The sequence below is a fragment of the Corapipo altera genome, unplaced genomic scaffold (assembly GCF_003945725.1).
Source record: "Corapipo altera isolate COAL_440 unplaced genomic scaffold, ASM394572v1 180, whole genome shotgun sequence".
NCBI classification, from domain to species: Eukaryota; Metazoa; Chordata; class Aves; order Passeriformes; family Pipridae; genus Corapipo; species Corapipo altera.
In genome coordinates, this window is record NW_020884915.1 from 4846464 (window position 1) to 4869707 (window position 23244).

General features: G+C 38.1%; 1 protein-coding gene across 5 annotated transcripts in view; it reads left to right on the plus strand.

The window, feature by feature from the left end:
- The window catches only part of ATE1 (arginyltransferase 1), a 74654-nt gene that overhangs the window by 45776 nt on the left and 5634 nt on the right, over window positions 1-23244 (plus strand). For all 5 annotated transcript variants that reach the window (XM_027655220.1, XM_027655221.1, XM_027655218.1 and 2 more), the window contains exon 11: window positions 9104-9224. In XM_027655220.1, the coding sequence (XP_027511021.1) occupies window positions 9104-9224 (121 nt within the window). The remainder of the gene's footprint in view (window positions 1-9103; window positions 9225-23244) is intronic.

Consider the following 23244-nt stretch of genomic DNA (forward strand, 5'->3'; position numbering starts at 1 on the left):
GTAAACAAGTTCCATTTCAGTAATCATTGCCTTTTTATTCCTCCAAGCTCTTTGATTTTTTCACAATAAAAAGACAATGCATATTACATTTTCTTCTGTAATATACTTAAAAAAATATCAAGTTGTTGAAAAAGTTGGCTAAAATTCAGGGAAGCTAATAATCCTCAAATGTAGAAGCTTATAACTCTTCTTATTGTTTTCCACTCAAGTTTTCTCAAACTGTGCTACTTTTCTTAGCATTTCTAAGTAACTTCTCTATGGACAAGGTGTATCCCAGCTTCTACCTTCAGAAGAATATCTGGGTGGTACCATCTTTAATTAGCTTGTTCTCAACTGAATTTTTAATGGCTATTTCCAGTAAATGTTAGCTGCTTTTAGGTATTTGATTTGAAATCACAGAATAATTTTTCCTGTGAAATGTTTTGAACGTGAAGCTCTTTGAATTCATAGGGAAACTCGGTCTCTAGATGTGCACAAATACACCTTGAATTAGAAATGTTCTTTGGAATCTCAGTCTTGTGTCGATGTCTCTGTTCTGCCAGTTCAGTATCACTGATACTAAATATTAATGACTTAGATAAAATGGCAGTATTTGAAGCTATGCAATGTTTTGATATCCGTGGTGGCAGTCTCTGGAATTCCAGCTAGGAATTTCAACCAGTGGAGTTTTCCTGTAGATACCATCTCATGTCTTATTTTTGTACCTCAAACACAAATTTGTATAACAACATTGAGAGCTAAACTTAGTTTCAATAGTCTGTTTTAATAAAATACCATTGTGTACAGCACAGATTAGCAGATGTAAACAAAAAATAGAAATAATACTAAAAAAGGGAAAGGAACCTTGGGAAAGGCAAAGAAGGCAAAATAGATACATCAATAGTATGTAAAAGTACTTAGAAAAAATGCTTCAAAAGTGACCCTAATTTTATGTGAACTTCTTTTGAGTAGCTCCATACTTGTAATATTTCTCTTAGTTTCTCACTTTCAGGAGTTGATTTCATACTTGTCTGTCATTTGGATATTATTATTTCAGCTTTGGATAAACATTCAACTGACTTAGGGCAGTTCAGGATCCATAAATTTACTGTTCCTGTCATCCAAAGTCTGGAACCAGGGGACAACAGCAGTTTCAGGGTAAATAATGCACCTTATTAGTCTTGAAGGGATCATTTTGTAACGTTTGTAGTGTTTGTTGTGTGAAACACCTTAAATGAGGCAAATTTAATCTAAAATTAAAAGTTTAATCTAAACAGTGAATGCTACTAAAATCTAAGAATCATAAATGTTGAACTTGTCTGTGTGTGTCTGTCCATCTTTCTTAGAGAAAAATGAGTAAGAGGGAGGGAATGGGAACAGGCACAGCTATTTAATGTCCTGTGGCCCAGTTCAGAAATGTTTCTCTGCACTGGACACTCATTGCTTGAGTAGATCTAAAAATGCAAAGAATAGAAACATAAAATACTGATAACTGCCCACTCAAAAGTTATCTGTAAATTATCTTTTCATAAGTATTCATTTAAATAGTGTGGGTCTATCTAGTCATCAAGGAGATGGTAAAAGTATAGGTTTTATGATGCAATTCCTGAAAATACAGATTTTTTTTCTTTCCTCTTTTGTGCAAGCCTAATCACTGGCTTTATTCCAGACTTAGTGGCTTTGATATGGTGACTTTAGATAGAGAGTAACTTTATTTGCTTAGAACAAGTAATGGGAAACTCTCACTTATTGCTCTTTATAAATGAGAAAGAGCAAGCCCTTGGCAAGAAGTCTTGGAGGAGAGAGAGCAACGCCTGAAATAGTTGTCAGAGGATGCCCAGAACTGTGTCTTATCTTTAGCTCTGGACAGTTGCATCCCAAGCTGATAAGAACTGGACAGAGTTAGAGACTAAAGGGAAAAGGAAAAAAAGGCAAACCTGTCCCAGATGTTCCCATTTGCTCTCAATGGAAAGCAATTTTTGTCTCCCAGACCATGTTGGCTGTTTAACAGTGTCAAAAACAAGCTAGAAAGTGCTCAATATTTCAGATAATTGCTACAAAAGAGGACAAGGTGAAAGCAGCTATTTAGGGTGTAACACTTAAGTTATGAAAATAGCAGAATCCAAACAATCCAGGAGATTGCTAGGATTAGCAAGTGTTGACAAAACAAAGAAACAGTAATAGTTTCTGAAGGTATTTTGAGGGGAGGGGGAAGTGTTTCTTTGGAAGTTCTTCTTTGCAGTGCACCATAGACAAAGTGCTGAGATTTACCTTAAATCTCAGTGAAATTTAAAATAAACTGAATTTAATTCTGTTTTTGTGATGGACTAAGAGCATGTAGGCAGTTATTGGCCAAATAATTGCATGATAGTTGTAGGATATTGAACATGAAACTTGGCTGCCTTCCTTTTTGACTTTTACTCTTTATCTTAATCTGTTTTACACTTACCTGAAATATTTTATTTACCTGAAGGACACTATGGAAACCTTCTGAAACACTTTTTTTCCCTATGTTTAGTGAACAGCTAAGTATGAATATATAGTCAATAATTGTAGGAAATTATTTGTTTCCTATGAGTTGTATGACATCTAAAAACAATTATCAGAAGTATTTTTGCTTTGGAAACAGTTTATGATTAGTTGTTTCTGTTAATACTCTACGTGGAACTGGGAAATAAACAGAAAAGAGGTGAAAGTTGGCAAATTATATACAAATTTGCTTTGATCAGTCAGTTTAAAGAACCATGAGGCACATTGAGAAAGAAAATACCAAAAATTGTAAACTGCCCTAAATAAGGGATGGAACTAGATGATCTTGAAGAAGCCTTCCAACCCAAACCATTCTATGATTCTGTACTTCAGTTGGAAATACAACTTCAAATTATATTTACATTTCACTTATGGGAAACTTATTAAGGAATATAGGAGAAGGTGGATGTTTGCTCTGACTTTCCATGTTTGAGGTGCCTTGGGGGAGCACCTTAGAGCTCCCTGGCTGCCTGTAAAATTCCCATTACAATGGTTTTGTGCCTGTGATGATGTAATGAAAAGGATGAGAATCAGCACAACTTTTTGAAGAGCAAGGGCTAGCCCTTCATGGACTTCTCTAAAGCAGTTTGAGTTCTGTGAGCTACGAAATGAATTGTGGTTATTATTTGTAACATCTTTTAAGGATTACAACTCATTATTCTTTAATAAAACAGAAAGATGGCTGAGCTCTCAAAATTGCACCCCTGGGGTCCTAAAAATGTGGAGTGTGTAATTAAATCAGAGTTTGCAGTTTGGATAAAATCAGCTTGTTTGATCCTGGCACTGGAGTTACCAGGCAGGGTGGGGCCTGTGGTGAAATCCAGGGTGTCACTTATTCACTGAGTTACCTGATGATGTAACTCATCTTTGGTCCCGACTTTCTTGTGTGCTGAATCCTTTTTGATGATAAATTCAAGGTCTCCAGCCACCTCTCATGGATAAACAGAGCTGCTTGCTTTATGTCTATTACTCAAAGGGGTTTTTGTTTGTTTAAAAGGATTTTTAAAACAGTGACTGCGAGTTGGGAGTGACTTTGTGTAGGTAGTTTTGGGGCAGGGGGGAGTTGTTTTGTTGCTTTTCTGAAGTCTTTTAGGCCTTCCACAGGTGGATTCCACGTGAGTGGCCGTGGACAGCTGGAGGCCCAGAGGGATTGAGGTGCCAGCTCAGCGCGGGCACCGCCGACCTCCGCCCTTGCAAACACAGCGCTTCGAGTTACTGGCAAAGGGCTCTCCTGGGGATCCATAAAGCCTATTTCTGTTTGTGTAATGAAATCAGGGAGCAAGGGTCTGCTGTAGTGCTTTGCTGGTGGGATTCCAGCGGGGTTGTCTTTCAGTGGAAGGGCTGAATTTAATCACCCCGTGGTCTGTCGTGCTCTTCCGCGGGCGGTGCCGCCTCGCCCGCACGGGTCGCGGTGGATGATTTGGGGTTGCTTTGTTTGTGTAGCCAGAACGCTTCTTTTTAAGCATCTGGCTGGAAATGAAGATGAAGGCAGTTTTAATTCACTTTTAATAAAAGATCAATGCCTTTATTGTGGAAAAATAGAATACAGATGTAAGCTGTACCTGATAAAAGAATTAAATGTGTGTTTGACCTTCCTGTTTTGTTTTTTCAGTGCTACTGGTGCTTGACCTTCTTCATTTTTGAGACTATTGTCTTTCTTGCTAGTTTTACATTTTAAATTTTACTTAGACTACAAAAACAAACTCTTCTGGTGTTTTTCATCTCAAGTGCTTACCAAATCCCTCAGATTTTACAAAATATTTAAAAAGTAATCTCCAGACTGAAGTCTCATTAAAACCTTTGCCCTTCCTGTGGAACAAAAGTTCAGAGAAGTTCTGGCCGATTCTAATTTGGAAACTGTAAAACAAAAAACATCATGGTGTGAAGTATTAATTTAGGCTTGGCAGCCTCACTGTAAAATTCATTTCCAGAAGCTTCCAATTAAAACGCAGCATGTCTAATTGTATAAGAGAAAGCACCTTGAAGGCTCTTATATAATATAAGAGGAAAAATGCCCCGAAAATTAGTGAAAATAAAACATCTTGGAGGTATTTTTTTGTTAAACAAGCAGTCACATTTATGTTGCAGTGAGTTGACTTGGTAGAAGAAACCATGTACTGAGGAATTTCTTAGCCATACTGATTTTCAGTATTGCTTTTTAATCAAGCCTTTTGACAGATTAGTCAGGTATTTATCTTTTGGGTTTCTTTGTATCTTTGTTGTACCTGGTGCTGTCCTGCTCCTTGAGCGATGCAGTTTGTGTGGTTTTGTCCTGGGATACTTTTTTACCTGATTCAAAGAAGAAAAAGCAAAATTGGATAAAGGACAGGTTGAATAAGATGGTCAAAGGTGTAGAATACCTTATCTAATAGTGCAGTAAAGAATACAGGGCCCTTCAGTCTGATGGAGGTATCATGGAATCACAGAATGATTTGGGTTGGAAAGGACCTTAAAGATCATCCAGTGCCACCCCTGCCATGGGCAGGGACACCTTCCACTAGCCCAGGTTGCTCCAAGCCCCGTCCAACCTGGCCTTGGACACTTCCAGGGATCCAGGGGCAGCCACAGCTTCTCTGGGCAACCTGTGCCAGGGCCTCATCACCCTCCCAGGGAAGAATTTCATCCCAATATCCCACCCAAACCCTCTTTCAGTTTACCCGGTGCCGTATTTGTCTGTAAAATCATGAGTGACAGGGATAAGGCAACAATTGTTCACTATATTTCTGTCTCAGAGGCAGGAACAAGCTCTAGCTCGCAGATGGAAGTAAATCAAAGCAATTGTTTAGGATTATGCAATGGCAAAATCCATTATTACTGAAATTACCTGGTTCTAGAAGTACTGTACTGCAAACTGTTGGAAGTCAGGAGTGGATTGGCAGAGTAACAGTAAATGTTCATCCTGACATTTTAGTCTTCACTGATTGTTTTCTACTCATGGATGTCAGAGATGGGATATTTATTTGAGTGCGCCATGGACATGGGTATGACCTGCAGTGGCTTTTATCTTATAATGGTTCAAAATGTATTAATATTCTGTCTCAAGAAGGATGTTTCTGGGTGTCCATAAAAATTCTAAACAGCACCAAAAAAAAATTAAATTTTAGGTAAATATATGGGGTTTGTTTCCAAAAACATTTCAAAAAAGCACTTTTTTTTTTTTTTTTTTTAGATTTTTGGAGAAAAAATAGATGCAGAGAAAGAAATATGTGCAGTTGTTGTATATTGACAGAGTGCATTTCATCAGCAGGTGGTGTTGGATTTGAGAAGCTGAAACCTGAGACAAGTGCTTAGGGATGGTCTGTAAGATGATACTTTTTGTTGAAAGTCTTGTAGTTAAATATTCCCAAGATTGTCTGGGCAGCTTAAACAGTGCTACTGTGCAAGAGCTTTTATGCAGTGAGATAAAAGAAAGCAAAATGTTTTCAGTTGTGAACTTGTACCATGGACAGAATGACTTCTGAAATGAATGCTGATTTAATCTGAAGTCAGAGAGAAATGATTTTCCAAAGCAGTTTTGCAAATCTGATTAAGTTCTGCTGTGATAAATCCCTCTGCAGCACTTCCCTTTGGGAGATCCCCTTTCTGGTTTGGATTTATGTTGTTGTACACTGCAAATCAGCAATATATAGAATAAGGAGTATAAATAGTATGCTTAGAGGCAGGTTTTTAGATGATGTAATCATTTTAGAGTGAGTAATGAAATTTGAACATTTTTCTAGAAGTGAAGATGATCCTGGACAAGAGGTGGAATCTGTCTGGGTTCTCAGATTTAGATGTTTTCACAGTCCAGGAATAAGGGGACAGGGGGGAAAAAATATGAGTTGGATTCACAGTGGTTTGTTTGGATATTGAGGTTTTAAATATTTGGAAGAAAGTAAGTAAATTGAGAGTAAGTGCTTATGGAAAGGGTGGTGATGGGGAGGTAGAAGCCCTTAGACATTATTTCATTTGATTTAGCAGATTCTGTGGGTTCCCCGTTTAATTCTGTCAATACAGACACAGTGCAAATGCTGTTCCTTGGAAAACTGCCCTCAGCAGGTCCCATGTTCCCACTTCCTCTGTGGAATGAGTCATGGGATGTGGGTCCAACCATCAGTGTAAATAAAATGCCTTTTCGGGAGCACTGTCTTCCTTCAGGTATGTTTGTAAACACTTTTAGGAAGGGAGGATATCAAAGAGCATCAGTGGCTCCTTCCATTTTTACCTCTAATTCCATTGTGTGTCCCAGGTGAGCAGTGTGTCATCCCCACAGCCTCCTGTGCCTTCAGGGAAGTTTATTAGCAAGATCCTAAGTTTTGGGGGAAGAGAACATCTAAAGGAAACCACCTGAGAACTATTTCTTCCTTTTTCTTTCCTAAGTAGGGTATTTTGGTGCCCAAAAATAAATACTGACCCTGCAGTGATTGGATAACCAATTTTTCCTGTTCCTGTGTTGCTCAGTACTAAAGAAGCCTTTTTTTTTTTTTAGTAATTATAACCAAACCAGTAATGCTGCAATGCAGTTAATTTTATATAGCCTATTTATGCCAGACTATGACATTATAGAATTGATTGGGAAATTTAGAACATACCTGCATAGTGATACAATTTCCATGTGTGGGATTCACAAAGGTGATGAATCTCAAGATGTGGGAGCAGTATTTCCTTGGAAAACTAAGTGGCTGGGCTGTCTTTACTTATAGCCATGAGTATGCCCCTGCTACTGGGAAAGACTAATTTGCCACCTTGTGTTTTCTGTGCTCTGAAAAATGATTCCTTGGCTATTTCTGCCTTCTGGGCCACTTGAGAAAGTGTCTTTAAATCAAGAAGTAGTTTATATTCTGGTTTTTTTTTAAATATGACTGAAAAGGCATATTTTTTCCCCCAAGTCCTTAAATTGTTTCATCTGAGTAGTGATGACTAAAAGTGTTCTTTAAGCAGTACCTTCACATACCATTCAATTATTTCTGTTTACAGAGCGTAACATTTCAAAGTGGTTTATTTAATAATGTCATTTCCATTCTCTGGCTTTAGAGGATTTTCTAAGGCCTTGAGGTTTAAACTTTTGCATGGACTTGGAAGAATATTGTTTTAATTTAATATAAAAATTTACCTTTAATTAAAAAAAAATCTAAAACCAACACCAGTAGTCACCAGTCAGTCCTGAATGTGCTTCAAATGAGAAATTCAGTCACACACACCATTTCAGAAAGGTATATTAGATATTTGACAAGGTTCAGCAGGAACCTTACTTATTTTTATGGTTTTTTTTCATGTGGACAGTTTGACTGTTTTTATCAGAGATAATTCTTGTATTTTCTACTCAACAGTTTACAGTTGGTGGGAAATACATTAAAAATGTTATTTTTTTGGTAAATATTATGAAGAGTGAAACAGTAAGAGTGTAAAAAGAATTGGGGATCTCTGCAAACTTAAAATTGTTTCTTCTGGTTCTCCAGTATGGGATATTTCTCCATAAGTGTCCCTGAAGGAATGTCTTTCTCTCCAGGCTGTAGACAGGATAATTATGTATGTCCCTTCCCAAATATTGCTCAGCTTCATTCAAGGGTACTTTCCTTTTTTCATAATGGAAACTGGAAAAAAACCTGAACTTCATCTCAAGATGATAATCTTAATTACCTATTTAATGTAACTGATATGAAGAACTCCTAATGGCCTGAACTTCAGTGTCACTTCTGATAACATCCAATCTTTTAACTTTTAATTGAGGTCCTTCAACTTCTCATTCTGTTTGCTGTATGGGTGGTTTTCAAGCTGATACATGTAAGGAATTTGCAATTTAAAATTTCATTTGATATTGCCACCATATGGCTCTGGATGTTGAGAGGGTATGGGCTGAATGAGTAATGGCTCCAAGATAGATTTTTGACTGAAGTTATAGGCCACTGAATAATCTTATTTTAAATCAAATGAAGATCTGATTAGAGGAAGTTATTGTTGCTGAGGTGGTGATTTTCTGTGTAGCTAAAGGGAAAATAGTTATGTCTGTTTAGTTTCTGGGAATGTCTGCAAAGAATATCTTTTCAATAAATCAACAAAAAATGGTAGAATTTCACTAATCATTACCTGTAAACTAATCCAGGAAAAACTCCGTGAATTAAAGTAGCAATGAAGGAAATGCTCCATCACTAATGCAATAAAACCGTCCTGCTTACTGTTAAGTGGGGTTTTTTTCTATTAGATTTTTTTTTTTGGTCTCCATTATTTGCTAGAATTACCAACACTTGAGATGAGCTGCCTTTGGAGGTGCTGAGTTTTTTAGTGTCGGCACCAGCTCAGCAGAACTCTAGAGGATAACTTAAATACAGAGTTTCAGTAAGCAAAGCCAAAACTTCTCCAGTCCATCTTGGATGTCGTGGAAGTGTGTGATGTTAATTTTACATTTTCATCAAGTGCCAAGGTTAGGTTTGTATTCCTGAGATGGTGCTGAAATGACTAAAAGCCTGTGATTTCGCTGCACACTCATTTGGTGTAGATTAGATTAAAATTATTCCTCGTTCTTTGGAAAATCTGTAAAGCTGTGGCCAGAGTGTTCTTGTGCAACTGGGTATGACTGCTCTCTTTTTTGATTTTCCCCTTCTTTTCTCCTTTCCAGGGTCAGTACAGACCCTCTGACCTGCTGTGTCCAGAGACCTACGTCTGGACGCCGATCGAGCAGTGTCTGCCCCTGCTTGAGAACTCCAAGTACTCTCGGTTCAACCAGGATGGAAAAGCAGGTAAGTTTACAAGGAATGACAGGCCTGTAAATTGTCTGTCCTTTTATGATGTATCAGTAGCATCTGCTGCTCTTGCATTATGGAAATGTGATCTGTAAAATATAAGAAGCGTAAAATTCACAACTCCCGCAGCAAAACTTAGCAAATGGAGAGTTTTGTTTTGTAACATAAAGTAAGCAATGCAAATTTGAAATACATTCCCTTTTGGAGACTGTACATAGTTCAAAATTAACATATATTGGTGCCTTTCAGGTAATTATATTTGCTATTCTGGGCACGAACAAAACCAATCAAATAATTGTTCCTCACATTCCAGTCGGAGGGATGCATAAAGGAAGGAAATTGGAATCAATACAGGAAAGTGAAAGGGCTGGAGAAGCTTAAAGGCATCAAGTGCTTTTGTTAAGAAACAAAGTGGCAGATTTATTTTAACAATCTGTCAGTGAATATGAAAAATACAACCAACAGACAGAAGCACCTTAAACATCTTGAAGTAGATAGATTTATACATTCTGTAAAATAGGTGCTTAGTGATTTGCCACCATAGAATGGTTGAAAATGTTACTGACCAGGACATAATACAGTAATGCTACTGTAAAAATACATGCATTTGCTTTAGTTACTGACTCTCTGGGCTGATGGCAAGTCCCAAGGGAGCTGTGTTAGAGGATGATTGAAGTGGTGCTTGTGGGGAAAGGGGACCAACTTAGCTTTAGTTATTAATTGGAAATTGCTGAATATCCCCTTTCTCCTGTGAATAACAATTGAATGTGGCTGTGGTATTAATCAGAGATGTGTGGTGTTACTCAGCTCAGGAGTGTGTAACACCATGATCTGTTTCTAAGCACCAAAATACAGATTTACCTGTCTTTGAGTAATGTTCAACAGTTGCTTCTTTCTTTTTACTTTTTTTCTTTTACTCTCTTTCTTTTTTTTTTCTTTTTGATCTTTTTACTTTTTATTCTAGTTTAGTAGGATTTTCCTTCCCTAGACAGTTAACTGTTAAATCCTGGAAGGGTAGGATGTAGATAAATCAAAGGAATTTGAATAGCCTGCTTAATCAGGACTGTGAAGTTCTGGAAGTGCTGTTGAGTTCCTTGCACATCCTGTGCTTGTTACATGGTTGCTCAACTGGAACACTGATAATAATTAGAAGAACTACAATAGCAAAGTTCAAATAGATTTCTAGCTGTAGATTATGATTTAAAGTTTTAGTAGCAGAATTACCTGAAGGGTTCTGTGCAAATAGAGAATGTTCTTTAGGGATTGTGGATGCAGCCATGTGATGTGGTGGGAAACAGTCTGGGGAGCACGTTTGGATGCTCGTTGAAAAGAGTATTTATCCCCCAGGGAAACTCTCAGTGTGTAAGAGGTTGAAATGAGCAGCACATGATCATGTCTTGGTCAACCAGAACCATCCTTAGATTGGGGAGAAGAAACTGGAAAGAAATTACAAAGGCAGGAGGAAGAAGGGAGTGGCTTTGGAGGCCAGTGGTGTTCAGGATTCTCTTGGTATTCAGAAAGCAGAGAGTGCTAAACTGCTGCCTTTGAAGGTGTTAACCCCATGCAAGCAGAGGGGCATCATCTCCTCGACTGTGTGAAATCCCTGTGGCAAACCACGTGTTTGGAAACCACGGGATATAAAGCTTTGTGTCATTATCAGCACAGAATATCTCACTCCAGACACTACTGGAGCTGTGACTTGTGTCCTGTGGTTTGAGGAAATTAAAACATAGCTCCATGTTGAAGTGCACAGAGCCTGCTGTGAGCTTGAAGTCATTTGAGGTTTAAGTAGTTGCTTGCTCCAAGGAAGCCATTTCTCAACAATGAAATCAGTTCCCTTCTTAATTCTTTCCTCTCTACAATAGTCAGCAATATGAGTTTAATGAAGTTACAGTGAATTTTAAAGAGAGCAACAGGAATGATGGTGTGCTTCATTCCTGTTGAATCAGCTCTCTGTCATACTGTCCAGAAGTGTGGTGAAGCAGGTCATGATTTATCAGGAATGGGATGTAGAAACTGATATAACCAGATAATTAACAACCAGATCCAGTAAAGGAGTGGGAGAAACAGTGCAGCTTGCATTGCTGTCTGGGGCAATAAAACAGTTGCTGGAAATGGTAACCTTCTGATATTGTCTGTAATGTCAAAATTTCTTAGGCATTACCTCATACTAGTTTCTTTGTAATTTTCAGCAATCTCTGAATGTGTTTTCCCTCCCTTTAAAAAAAATTAAGAAATTTAACTCATAAATTTACCAGTTACAGTTTCAGGAGAGAATGTTACGTGCTCTGACCTCTCAAACCTCTGTGATATGAAAAGGATCTTCGAGTATTCATGCACGTTACATTGCAGAACTCCTTCCTCTAATCAGATTTATTTTTACTTTTCTGGAGAAAAAAAAGAAAAAGACCCTCAGAAAAAGTAGCCTTTTCTCTTCTAAAGCACGAGAAAATATTAATTAATATTTATGGAGGATTTTTTTCCTGGTTTTCATTGTGTGGTTGCGTGAAGCTGTAGCATTTTCAAATGTTTTTTAGAGTGTATTGTTTGCCATTTCCTTCTTCTCTGGCGTCTCATACTTTTTATCAACAGTTGGAGAATGAAGAAGAGAGGACAGATAAACTAAACAAAGTCCTTAACTCTTTATAGAAGACAAATAAGTCTAAGGAAGTGTCTCAGTTAATAACACTTTACTATCCCTACTTAACCTCAAAACACACCAATCATACAGAGACAACAATGAGGTTTTGTACCAGCAAACACTCGAATTAGATACTTAAATAAACTGCTGGTGTGTGCATTTTCTAACATGCACTGAAAAACATCAGTTACCTCTGAAAACATTGTGCATAGCAACATTCAGACAGCTATGGATGGTAGGTCATGTTTGTCAAGTATTTTTACTTTTATAAATCACAAGTTTTGCCTGAATTACTCATGCCTTAGAACAGATTTTTTATTTTTATTGTCTGCTCAGTTCAAAAAATTCAGAAGACCTGGCATCATCTTAAAAATGAGAGAGGTCTATTAGGATTCTGATATGTTTATTATTAACTAGTCATCAGTCATTTACTTACAACTATAAATAAGTAGTTAGTGAGATGGGGCACTAATAGAGGGTTTGGATACTGATGCATTCTGGAAATTGAGATAGTGCTGAACTTCATTTAACAGGCCATTAGCTGTAAGTACAGATGGAGATATGCTGAAGAAAAAAGAAGTTAATTAAAAGGTTGCTCTGCAGGATAAGTACTTGACAGGGACTTTGACAAGACATCAAACTGATGAGCAAAATTCAGTCACATGATAGCAGCTGCTGAAATATTCCTGGGCATGATCTGTGTGCCATACTCAGTAACTTCCTCCTCTCAAAACTGGTCCTCAGGGTTTTACTTCACTGGTACTTTCACCAACTGCTTTGCCCACGAAACAAAGACAGTATGGAAAGAATTATAAGCAGTTTACTTGGTATCCTGGCAATAATTTTATCCTTGCACTTCTCATTTTCCTGAGATTAACCCAGTGACGTGTCTTTTCGCTTTCTAACATCTGTGGAGATTTTCAGTTGGTTGCTCCTGAGAGAAGCCTGTGAAAAATGTCTTCATGAAGTAAAATCTTTATTAAAATCTATTTTTGGGATGGTAGTTAAATTAGTGGGAAACTCCAAATCTCTCTTCCCATCAGCGCTGGACTGTCAAGACTATTAAAAAGCATCTTCAGATGAGGACAAATACAGTCCCAATCTAAAAGTGCTTCAAAGCCTTCATAGTTATGTGACTGTGTCATACAATGTGGGGTAGACATAGTGCCAGCCAGGGTGAACACGGGACTGTTACCCAAGTGAAGAAGCTTGAGGTGAATTTCTAGGAATGATCCACAGCAATGTCAGCAGTGGAAGCTGCTTCCCACCCTCCTGCATCTGCAGAAGCTGTGTGAGCAGGGCTGTGAGTGCTGCAGATCAAAAGGACTTCAAGGCTTTTTCTGCCTTGACTGATTTGTCTGCTGAAGTTGATAAATTGGGTAAGCTAATACACATCTGCTCAACTTCCTTTCTATCTAATAATAGACTGAAATCAAAACGGAATCGAATGGAATACATTAATTAAAATGAAAGTATTTTCTCCAGCGTTGAAAAATTACACATAACAACGCCATAACATAGGCTCCTCTGTCTTTGGTTTGTGTGTTCTTAGAGACAAGACAATCTTTGCTCCAGAGAGTGTGGTTAACAGAAACCATGATGGAGGCAAAAGGATGGGATAAAGAAACAGAGAAGCACTTCTGGGTTGCCTGGTGAATTGTAGTAGTAGACTAAATTATAGTCTATTAATAGACTAAACTGAACTTTTTGTAAACATCACAGTGAAGGAGAGTTTCAAGGAGGTCTGTAAGGAAGTACTTCAGTTGTCTTTCAGAGTTTATGGAGAAATCTTTTGTAGTGTGAGAGCTGTAGGAGAAATGAAGAATATGGGGAGACACAAAACAGATAAACTTGTCTGGGATCTCAGATCCCACAGTCTGAAGTAGAACTTACATTGCTGCCTGCAGGTGCTAGGAATGAAGAGGGAGGGAAACAGAGAGTGGGAAGCCTTAGAAGTGATGTTCTCTGATGTGATCAGGGTACAGGTAGCTGGCAGAGACGTGCATGGAAAGACGGGGAAGAAAATTTTACAGTAGTTCATGTGAGTAGAACAGTGCGAAGAAGGACTTGGCAAGAACAAACTGTTGAAATAAGTAACGATAGGATTCAAATTTGAACATCTAGGTAGTTATTTGTAGAGCTGAATAAGAGAGGCTGTTATTTGGATACACTATGTAGAAAGAAACTGGATGTGGAAACCTAAAGAGATGACAATGCCAAAGGATTCAGCAACCACCTTCCTTCCACCCCTTGCTCTTGCTGCAGACCAGACTTTGCATCTGCCACTTCCATGTGGCAATAAAGACCTTGCTTCTTCCAGCAGAGTGGAAGTCCTTAGGAGAGTTTAGGCTTGAGTTGACCAGTTCCCAGCTGATCTGAGCCAAAATTATGGTAGGCATTGGAATCAAGAGAAGATGATTTGTCTTTTCTGTGCTTTCCAGTGGTCGGCCTGCCCAGCCACCCAGGAACTGGGCAGGCTGTGTCTGCACAAAGGGCAGATGCTGAAATCTAAAAAGCCTTTAAAATTGCCTCTTGTTCACATACAAGTCTTAACCATTGGAGAAAAACAAAACCTAAAAGGAAAAGAACACTAAAATCAGTGCCTGAACTCTCATTCCCAGGAGTATGAATCCCAGTCGGTGCTGGAGTTCTGGGACACGACACAAAGCTGTGTAGAGGTCAGAAAATCCTCACTTCAGGCTCACAAGAATCACTCTGTAAAAAACTCCATTCAATGTAATCCTTTATGGACAGAGTTGATAGCAGATCACTGGGTTTGAGTTACCAAACTAAAGAAAATTATTTAAGATTTTCAGTCTTTTTCTGTAGTAATCCTGTAATTTTTGTTGCAAGATTTTACCAGTTTTTTAAAATTTATGAGAATACAAGCTGAAAAAACCTCTTTTTCTTCAGAAATATATCTATGTCTATTCTGCTGCTCATAGTGAGCTAGAGTAGTGAAAGGCAAACAACATTCCCAGTATTTAGCAACAACTGAATCCTCTTATTAGTAGTTGCTAATAATGCATCTTAATGCTTCTTGCAAGAAACTGAGGGTTATTAGTTCTAGTAAATAAAACTTAAAATCCTTACCCGGAAATCTGCAGGCTTGTAATACAAAACTGTTTATTTTAAATATATGGGTTTGTGCATATTGGTTTCAGTAGAAAAATAACCTGTCGCAACTATTTTGATAGCTATCATTTCTAGTGCTGTGTTTCTCAAAACATTTAATTTTATGTACAATTTAGATACTGCTATTAAAAGTATTTCAGACGTGTTTTACATTTATTGTGTGTGTGAACACGAGTATTTTGACTTTTTTTTCCCCCCATCAAGAGCAGAGGCTGTTTAATTTTACAGTGTATTTAAAAATATAGTGTATTAGCATGATACTGGTCTTATCCCTCCTCCCTCTCTCAACAGAGAAGCCACGATCACATATTTGTATCCTGAAAGTGAACTGTGGTTGCCATTTGGTCACGTCTGATAGTTCAGATCCCTGGCAAAGTCCGTGTAGTGTTGCATCTTTGGATCCAGGCAGAGGGATTAATGCAAAAGCCAGTATATGTTAATGTTTATAAGGGTAGTGTGATGCAGATTAATGTTTACAAGGGTAAATGCACTGAGGTTCTTGAGACGATGAAAATGTGGTCACAAAACCATCCCAGATGGAAAACATTAAACCAATTGTTTAGAACTGTGCAATCATCTGATTTGGGAGAAATTGCTGGTTTTCTCTAGAACAACTGCTGTTTATAATATTTTTTAAGATAGTGTTGTGTACTTTGGAGAGTTGGGAAAGAGTTTAAATAAACTCTGATAGACCACGAACTAAATTCTCCTGAAGAACTAGCTTTCCACTATTATCAGAGCTATGGGTAATAAATTTGAATGCTATAACCAAGAAAAAGACAGACATATCAATTCTTTCCAGCAGCACCTCTAGAACAGACACATCTTACAAGTTTATATCTGTTTCTAATTAAGTTTATGAACACTTAGAGCCGTCAGAATGCATATTTCTAAATCCAGTGTGATCCTCGAGCATACAAATGTTTAAACAATGAAGATAATGCCAATAAGGTGTAGCCAGGCAGATTTTTCCCTCACTTTTTAGTGTGTTTGTATTACAATGCAGTGACTGGCATGGGGTCTTAGCCTTATATGCAAAAATATGCTGAAATATTGCAGTGCTTCTATAACAAAAAGGCAGTGTTAGTCACTTAATTTGTGGGTCCTTAGCAACTGGCAGGGCATGAATTGTTGTGTGGGTTAGAAATTGCAAACTTTAATAAATATTTGAGATTTTAAAGTTTGTATGTATTGATATTCTGAATATATTTGCTCCTGACATGGTTGTGGCAGAGTAAACCAGTGCCCCTCAAGCAGCACCACTGTCTTACTTCCACTGTGGTTCATGAAATCTTTGGCTTGGACTGCAAAATCCTCAAAAATATGTTTTAGTCTGAAATTACCATCATAGAGATTGTGTAACGAGCAGAAGTATTTTGAAATTAAATTTTTTTGAGGACTTTGCTTGAAAAAGAAAGATATCCAGGCATGCTTTACTTCTCGTCACATTGAAGAGATGAATCTTAGGTGGCTTTATGCTCAGCTAGACCAGAAATGAACTTATGAGTTGCTTAAGATTCAGGGGAATGTGGGGAAGGGCAAGGACTGCCAAATCCTGTAGGAACCATTTTCGACACACAGAAGGCTTTAGAAGCACAAGGGCAGAAATTAAAAATCAAATAATGTGGGACAAGCAGAGAGATGATGCAGATTTATTCCATGCTGAGGACAACCAGCATATGGGATTAGTTTCAAAATGTGATAAAAGTTGAAAGCTGTAATTAGGCCCAGGCACAGAGCAGCTGTGGAAGGGACACCACAGGCATGTGCTGAGCCCTGGCTCAGCCACCTCTGCCAGGGTCAGACCTTCTGGAACAATCCACGGTACCTCCAAACATGTTCACTCTCTGCCCTGGTGACATCATCCCAGCTTTTCACGTGGAGCATAATTGATTCCATGTTTTAATTAATTTAGCCAGTAAATTGATTGCTGTAAATCTGATTTATTTAGCTGATAAGCTACTGCCAATTGCTTCAGTTTTTCCTATTTCATGGAAATGTTTGCATTTGTAATTCTCAGCTTGACTCTCGTCTCTGGTTTTTTTCCTCCCCGCATATCAGCCTTAACGAGGGCTTTGCCCTTCTTTTTGAAAGATCCTCTTGCTGCTTTCTACCATTTTCACTTCTAAACAGTTCAAGCATTTTAATAAGTAGTATTTAACTCTTTTTTTTCAGCTTTTCCTTCTCGTTTTTTTGGAGCTGTAACTCCTTAAAGCATAACTTGTTTTTTGTGCTGTCTTTTCATGGAATCACAGAATGGTTTGGGTTGGAAAGAAACTTAAAGCTCACCTAGTTCCAGCCCTCTGGGCAGGGACACCTTCCACTATCCCAGGTTGCTCCAAGCCCTGTCCAACGTGGCCTTGAACATTTCCAGGGATACAGCAGCCACAGCTTCTCTGGGCAGGGCCTCACCACCCTCACAGGGAAGAATTTATCCTTAACATCTAATCTAAATTCAACTCTCCTTCCCTTTAAAGCCATTCCCCCTTGTCCTGTCATCCCCACCATCATCACCATCCCTAATCTTTTCTATTTAAGATGCATTAGTATTCTCAACCTTTAATTCACAGATTTTATAGCATGTTTAATGTGTCTCTCCTACCATTAACTGAGCCACTTTGGATTATGTTCTTGATGACAAGTAGCTTGCTAAAGTCTCTGTAAAGACACATGTGCAGTTTTCATTCCCTGCTGCAAGTGACTTCGAGTTGCTTTCACGTGCTGGTTCCAAGTGCCTGTTGGATTAGAAAAACCTGCAGAATCCATCAGAAATCAGTTTGGTCATGAATGAGCTGGTAAAACTTGGACTTAGCTAGTTCTGATCTGCAGAACTACCTCGTGCAGGCTGCTGAGTCAGGACACCTGGTTTAGGGAGAACATGCCCTGGAATAGCATCTCCCAGCACTCTTGCACTGAAAACATTGTGCCTGCTGTGGTTCTGCCTCTGGCCCTTGTCTGCAGGGTGCATTTAAACTGAAGGCATAGCTGACAGTTGATTAGATAACCAAAAAATAGAGTTAAAACAGGAAAGACAGAACTGAAAAAAAAAAAGCCACCAAAGTGTGTGGGTATGCAGTTAATATTCTTCATTGGCAGTTCACATTCTCATTTCTCCTATCTGAAGTCATCAAGAATTGTGTTAGAGATACAACTTCAAAGGAAGTGACTAGTTCATTTTGTCCTCTGGAAGAGCATCTAAAAGTGAAGTAGTTATCTTTGTCATTTTGCCATCGACTGGATTATGCTCCTTTTTTTTTTTTTCTTTCTTAGTGTCATGACTTTGGAGGCACTGGATACTGTTTTCAGATGGGAAGCTGTTCAGTCTCATTTAACTAACATTTTCCCAGGTAGTACTAGGAGGATTTTTATACTGCATCCCTAAAAAGCAAGCTCTTGGAGAAATATCATACTGGTCCTTGATAGGACAAGAGGAAGTGGCCTCAAGTTGTGCCAGGGGAGGTTTAGGTTGGATATTGGGAGAAATTTCTTCACTGAAAGGGTTGTCCAGCCCTGGCACAGCTGCCCAGGGCAGTGGTAGAGTCCCCATCCCAGAGGGATTTAAAAGCTGTGTGGATGTGGCACTTGGGGACATGGGTTAGTGGTGGCCTTGGCAGTGCTGGGTTAATGGTTGGACTTGATGATCTTAGAGGGCTCTTCCAACCTAAACATTCTGTGATCTATGCTTTAAATCTTGCCCTTCAGTAGCTATTTTTCAGGCACCTTTTTTCAGGATAACAAATCGAGATATGGAATAATTGTATTATATTAGAGCTCCTCCTAAATAAACTGGGAATTTTATATAAATATTGTTTTAAGTGCAGTTCTTGGGTTGTGTTTTGTGGACACATTCTTTCCAATGTGTCCAGATCAGCGGGACACAGTTGGATTTTAGTGTTGGGCAGCTTAGTCAAAGACTTGTTTGCAGGTAAACCAGAAGCTTTTGCTTGCAGCTGAAACCAAGAGCTGCTCTGAATTGCTGTATTCACAGGAAATGTTTTCCATTGGCCCCTATTCATGTTTACTACTGGAATAATAAGAGTCACAACACAATGAGTGATTGTTTCCTCGTGGCCCAGCGGGGTGAGGGCTCTCAGTGTGTTCTGGGGGGTGATTAGGCTGCTCCCTTCTCGGGATTGAATTGCAAATCATAAAGCAGTTGTATGATTTCAGGCACCAAGCCCAAAAGTTTTGTTTGGAAGATGTCTCTAGGATTTCCCCTTGTTGCAGCCTCCTATCCTTACCCATTTTAAGGATCCCTATAAGTCATACATGTAAAACTGTAATTTATCTGTCTTCTTTTTTTAAGGATCATCGATAATGTTCTGATAAGGTGCATTTTTCCACTTACAAACGTTCACTTTTTCAGCAGTGCTTTCAAAAGCTCTCCCCTCTTTTTTTTTTTCTTGTTAGAGTAACTGCAAAGATTTGGCTGATTGAGAATATCCTGAGCATTTTACTGTACTTCCTTTGTGACTTGTGCTTTCTGGTTTTAATTAAGAATTCTTTTCATTGAATTTTTGTGCGTCGTTGTTTATGCTTCATTTTAACTGTACTCTTACTTTGGTTTGAGTTAGTATTTTTATACCCCAAGGCATAGAGGTCTTTAATATTCCTTAATGTACGAGTCCAGTGTGGAAGAAGAAATATGAGAAAAAGCACATTTCAACCATTGTTTTATATAAATATGACTATTATTGGGTATTGCTTATTTTCTCTTTAGCTTTTGAGGATGACATCTTATACTTTGCTGGTGAACAAAAAGTAATGATGCTTTAAATTGAGTAAGAAATGAGCTTAAATTCAAAGGTCAGACGTATTTGGCTTCTGACTCCAGTGGAATAATTTTCTATTTTCATTAATTAATATCTCCTATAAATTCAGTTATAAAATTTGAAAAGTTAATTTGTTTCTTCCTTTTACAGTTTCTTTGTTTTAAAATCATTGATCATTAACTGTGACAAGGTCATGTAAACCAGATGTAGCTTTTCTTAAAAAAAGTTGGACAAGGCTGTCGTGTTTCTCAAATAAATTAACATCACTGTAGCATAACCAGCAAGGGATGGTGCTTCTTTTGATCATTTTTACACCTAGTTTGAAAGCTTGGCTATCATGAAACTTTTAAACTTCCTGTAAATTGAATTTTAAACTTTTTTTTTCATTTATACAATGTGAACATTCTGTTAATCTTTAAAAATCATGTAGGTCCCAAGTGCTTCAAAATTGACAATTAAAAACCAAGAACAACTTGAAACAAAACCAAAAACCCAGCACACCCTTCGGGCTGTCAGTCTGAAAAATACAGTTATCAAGTGTTTATTTTTGTGCTTCTTGTTCTGTGGGTTTTATGCTTAGAGGTAAAAATAATTTTTTCAGAGATTCCATTTTTAAGTAAAATGAAAACTAATTTATAAAGTGAGTTATTTACATGGGAGTTTCTTTTGAAGTCTGCTTTCAGAGTGAATCACAGGTTTCAGTCAATGGCACAGTTTTAAATATTTGAATTTTTGAATTAGGGCTGGTTCAGTGCCTTTTCCTTTCCTTCTTTCCCTGTTTCATCCTGCTAAGGGGGGGAAAAAATATCCAAGTTCTCTGTGTAGCGTGGATGCTGAAAGACAAAGTGACCATGGCCAAATACTTTCACTATTCTAGGAGTTGAAGGAGCATTTAAGGAAACTGCAACTTATGATCAGAAACAGCATCATTTCAGAGTTTAGTGGGAGTGCCACATTTCTTTTTTGAATTAGAAATACCAGACTTCAGTAAGGCTTCTTACTAATTCTGAATCCATTCTGTGCAGAAAATGTAAGAAATATTGTCCTGTGACTAATGTGGGGTGTTTTGGAATTTGGCAGTTGTCCTTTTTCCTATTTAAAAAATAAGAATGTCAATAAATTTGTCGCTTGTTTATAATTATTTCTTCACTTGTTTTCCTGTAAATGGAAAAAAGGACTTTAAAAAATGTTAGCTTGCTTGTATTTTTAAGTAATACCCCTGACAAATGAAAAAACATCATATTTGTAAGGAAGATATCCAAGGGGGATGAGGGAATAGGTGCCATTGGCTCAGCATGTAACACCTGGCTCTACAGAGGGGCAGAGAACACTGTGGCTGCCTTTCCACATCACTGCTGATCAAAACCAGCTTGGCCCAACTCAGCCACCACCAAAGAGCTGGTTTAGCAATAGTTTGCTGCAAAACCCTCTGAACCATCCTGTTTTTGCAGCGTGGTGTTGGCTCCCAGCCTGGGCCGAGCTGCAGCTCCGCTCTCCGAGTCTCGGTTGTCCGGCTTTGCCCGTCCTTCCCCGGCTCCCTGACCTGCAGCTGCTTTTCACCTCAGCTTATGCTAGGTAGTAATAATACAGATTAATGCACTTTTGAACAATAAAATCCTTTGGAGATCAGCTTCTCAAAATAACATTAGAAAAAATGCTGATCGATTCCTGGCTGCGAGGATTCCGAACGTGAAATTCTGAATTTCTCTAGAAAAGAGCACTGCCAAACAGTGAATAAAAAAGGTGAAATCATTCCTCCTTATTTCACACTGGCATTTCAGCAGGAATGCGTATCAGCATGTTTTGGTTGCAGGAGGGAGCTTGTAGTTTTAGGAGGAAGTTGATTTGGGTTGTGCAAAGAAATAAGAACTGGATTGTCCAGGAGCATGTCAGGCTTCCTGCTCCTCACATTCCTCCTCGTCCCTTGGGTGTAAAAGCATTTTTGGGGCTGATTGCAGGCTGGGGCTGCCTTTGAAGACCCACTGCTGGTACTTTGAGTGTGTTGCTCAGTGGTGCTGCCTGTGCTTTTGATGAAGGTGATGAAGGTGATGTGTGAGCTGGGTCAAGAACTCAGTGTCTGCCGAGACAACCCCTTGCATAAAGGGACTTTGGTTCGCTGCTGATTTTTACTCTGTTTTTTTGCTGGTACTTAGCAACATATCTGCTCTGCTTTGTTTTTTCAGGAAGGTAATCCTCCATGTGTGAATTCCATGGAACAGTGGTATATGGGGCTGGGAACAAAAAATTCTAACACCTCTCTGAGGTCTTTATTGGGTCACAGTTGCAAGGTTGAATTATATGTGAAATCTCTCCTATATTCCAGTTTCAGTAGATGACTGCAATATAAATAATTTGCTGCTTTAGGAGTATAGGGGAGAAGAGAAAGAAGTGACAGGTAATTTATTCAACAAGAATTCACCTGTATTTTTAGCTCTGAGACTTACAGGATAATATTTCTGTAAAGACAGTTGGCAGCTGCAGTTGCCCAGTTTCCTAAAATTACAGATATTTTCAATCTGCAGGATTGATTTCTCTGCATTTTGTGTATCTACCATCCAGGCTATTGATAGATAGAACTGAATTAAAGGGATAAAACCTTGTATGTTTTATGTACCAAGTGGCAGCATCTCTTGTGTAGAATACAATAAAGCAACAACTCAGAAGGTTAAAAATGAAAAAGAGGGAGAAGGAAAAAACAGGCTATTTAAAAAAACCTTTTTAGTGGTAACAGTACTGCATTCAGTAATTACAGTAATGATTAAAGTTGCCCTAACATGTTGTTACACTATCTGATGACAGTGTCTTCCCAGAAATTGAAGTCACTAATTAAAATTTCTTTAGTAAAGCTTGGAAATAATACTTACTGATAGAGATGTTTTTTCCTCTTTTCAAAAAGAAATTTTATTTAATTAAGCATTTGAATTGGGATTGCTCCTGTATCCCAGCATCAGCCACACAGGGAAGGCCTGTTAGAATTCAGTTGGCATCTTCTTAAATATAAAGCAAATTTTATTATGTGCCACTCAACAGGAGCAGATATTTAATTTTTCTTATTGGGAGAGTAATTTCTTTATTGAACTGTGCCAGAGCTCAATCTGCTCTTATTTTCCATTCAATTACATTAAATTTATTCTGCTTATGTTTAAATAGTGTATAAAGGGAATACTCTCCTGAATTCCTAAGGTGTTGCTCCCAGAGTGACAGCAACTGAAAGGTGGCTGAATCTTGACTTAGAGATTTGTTATGATGGTGACACAAGTTCCTATTTGCCTTCTCTAAAAGCTTAATTATGTACCTGAGATTATTTTACTCATACTTAGCATCTCAGTAAAAGGTTTCTTTTTCAGATGGAGTTTAAATTATATCTATTTAAGTACTTTTGCAGAAGGTTATTTTTATTATTAAATCTCTTATTTAGGGGGAGTCAATGGAAGAACAGGTAATCATTGTAGACATTTGGACTGTTATT